The 2,432-nt window shown below is 46.3% G+C and overlaps 1 protein-coding gene across 1 annotated transcript; it reads left to right on the forward strand.

Moving 5' to 3' along the window:
* Window positions 1–1,005: 1,005 nt before the first annotated feature.
* LOC130684679 (olfactory receptor 5B21-like) lies at window positions 1,006–2,003 on the forward strand. The gene has a single exon (XM_057506563.1). The coding sequence runs from the start codon at window positions 1,006–1,008 to the stop codon at window positions 1,963–1,965; it is 960 nt and encodes a 319-aa protein (XP_057362546.1). The 3' UTR covers window positions 1,966–2,003.
* Window positions 2,004–2,432: the final 429 nt, after the last annotated feature.

Raw genomic sequence — 2,432 nt, forward strand, 5'->3', positions numbered from 1 at the left:
GACTCTGAGCATTTCCAGGCCTCTATGGATAAACGTCTTGGAGGAGAGTCAAGCAAGCATAAAACACCATTTCCAAGCTGACAGTCTCCCGGATGACATTGAACTCAATAGATTCTCAGAGACAAAACTGTGACAGAGGAGGAAACGTCCTGAAGGGTGTTTAAATGCAAGACAGATTGATTATGGATACACACTACAACACGGATGAAACTTGAAAACATTAAATGAAAGAAGCCAGACACAAAAGGCTGTATATTGTATGAATCCACTTATATGAAAGGTCCAGATTAGGCAAATCCATTGAGACAGAAAGCAGATGAATGGTTTCCAGGGGCCGGGGGAAGAGACAATGCGGAGTGACTTCTAACACTCCGGAGGGACAAAAATGTCCTACAGGTAAATAGTGGGGATGACCGCACAACCCTGTGGGTGTACCACCAACCACTGAATTATACACTTGGAAGTGGTGAATTCTGTGCTCTGTGAATTATATCTTGATTTTTTAAAGGATGAAATTTTTAAAAATATTTTAAGTATATAATTTAGTAAATATTTTGAAAATATTTTTTAAAGGATGAACTCATTGTCAAATAGAATCATAAGCATATTTGTAGATACAGGCTCAAGAGACCGGGGAAGAGGCTCACATTCATTGATCACCTACCATGTCCCAGACATCCAGAGATTTTACATTCATTTTTTCATTCAGATACACAACCCTGAGAAGTAGGCACATTTTATTCATGTCGCAGATGAGGAAACTAAGAGTCCTAGATATAGTTTATCCAGATATACACAACTAGTGCAGTTAGTTAGTGCCATCGTCAGAAATAAGATGGGTCTGTCTGGCCTCACAGCCCACGTCCTTTGCACTACGGCCCGATGCTTCCTGTTAGCTTCCTGGAGAAGCAGCCTTATGCTCACTTGGGGTTCTCACTGTACTACACACTGTGGTGGGCATGCTTGGGGAAGAGTTTGAGTGGTTATCCATTGTCACCTCTGCAGATGACACCTGGAGAACTAGCCCTTGCCATGGGCAATCACACACCAGTGACCCAGTTCATCTTGCTGGGATTCTCCAATTACCCAGACCTCCAGGTGCTTCTGTTCGGAGCCTTCCTGCTCATCTATGCCGTGACAGTGGCAGGCAACCTGGGAATGATGGCCCTCATCTTCACGGACTCCCATCTCCACAGCCCCATGTACTTCTTCCTCAGTGTCCTCTCCTTTCTTGATATTTGTTACTCTTCTGTGGTTACACCCAAGCTCTTGGTCAACTTTCTGGCCTCAGACAAGTCCATCTCTTTCGAGGGCTGTGTGGTCCAGCTGAGCTTCTTTGTGCTACATGTGACAGCGGAGAGCTTCCTGCTGGCCTCCATGGCTTACGACCGCTTCATGGCCATCTGCCGACCCCTCCATTACGGCTCTGTCATGACCAAGGGGACCTGTCTCCAGCTGGTAGCTGCTTCCTATGCATTCGGTGGCGCCAACTCTGCTATCCAGACTGGGAATGTCTTTGCCCTGCCATTCTGTGGGCCCAACCAGGTAACGCACTACTTCTGTGACATCCCACCCCTTCTCCGCCTGGCTTGTGCCCACACAGCCACAGCAAGGGGGGTCCTCTATGTCTTCTCTGCTCTGGTCACTCTTCTGCCTGCTGCAATCATCCTCACCTCCTACAGCTTGGTCTTGCTGGCCATTGGGAGAATGGGCTCCACAGCTGGGCGGGAGAAGGCCCTCTCCACGTGCGCCTCCCACTTTCTGGCCATTGCCATTTTCTATGGCACTGTGGTTTTCACCTATGTCCAGCCACACAGATCCTCTGGTGATACCAATGGCCAGGTGGTGTCCGTCTTCTACACCATCATAATTCCCATGCTCAATCCCTTCATCTATAGCTTCCGTAACAAGGAGGTGAAGGATGCCCTGCAGAGGAAGCTCCAGGTTAGCATCTGTCCCTGCTGAACCTTGCAAGGGTGCTTTTTGGAATGAAGAAGGCAAAGCATCTTCCAAACCACATTTGAAACTGATCTAACAGAAAACAACCCTGGTTTTGAACAAGGTGGAAAATGTAGGGAAGAAACAACGAATATGATACTTTGTAGAGAGCTTTGCAGTTTTTAAAGCATCTTCTTAGCCATTATCATACTGAATCTTTGCCACTGTATTGTGAGGCAATCTCTGTTATGATGATATTGTTTTACAAATGAAGGATACGTGACTTGGTTAAAATAAGCTAATTACCTAAAGCCGTCCACTTAGTGAGAGAGTGAGCATTCAACATCAGGACTTCCACACCAAAACTGGAGGTATTTCAATTACACCACAGCCACAAGTTGTCTTTTATTGACAGCTAGGTCACCATAACCTGCAAGAAACATCAGACAAGGGGCAGCATGATCATTTCTCTTTCGCCACTGGTTCACTGGAGT

This window comes from Manis pentadactyla, chromosome 9 (genome assembly GCF_030020395.1).
Source record: "Manis pentadactyla isolate mManPen7 chromosome 9, mManPen7.hap1, whole genome shotgun sequence".
Classification (NCBI taxonomy): domain Eukaryota; kingdom Metazoa; phylum Chordata; class Mammalia; order Pholidota; family Manidae; genus Manis; species Manis pentadactyla.

Bases quoted from the DNA above. Each gene is read 5' to 3' on its own strand.
- LOC130684679 (XM_057506563.1), top strand. From the start codon at position 1,006: ATGACACCTGGAGAACTAGCCCTTGCCATGGGCAATCACACACCAGTG.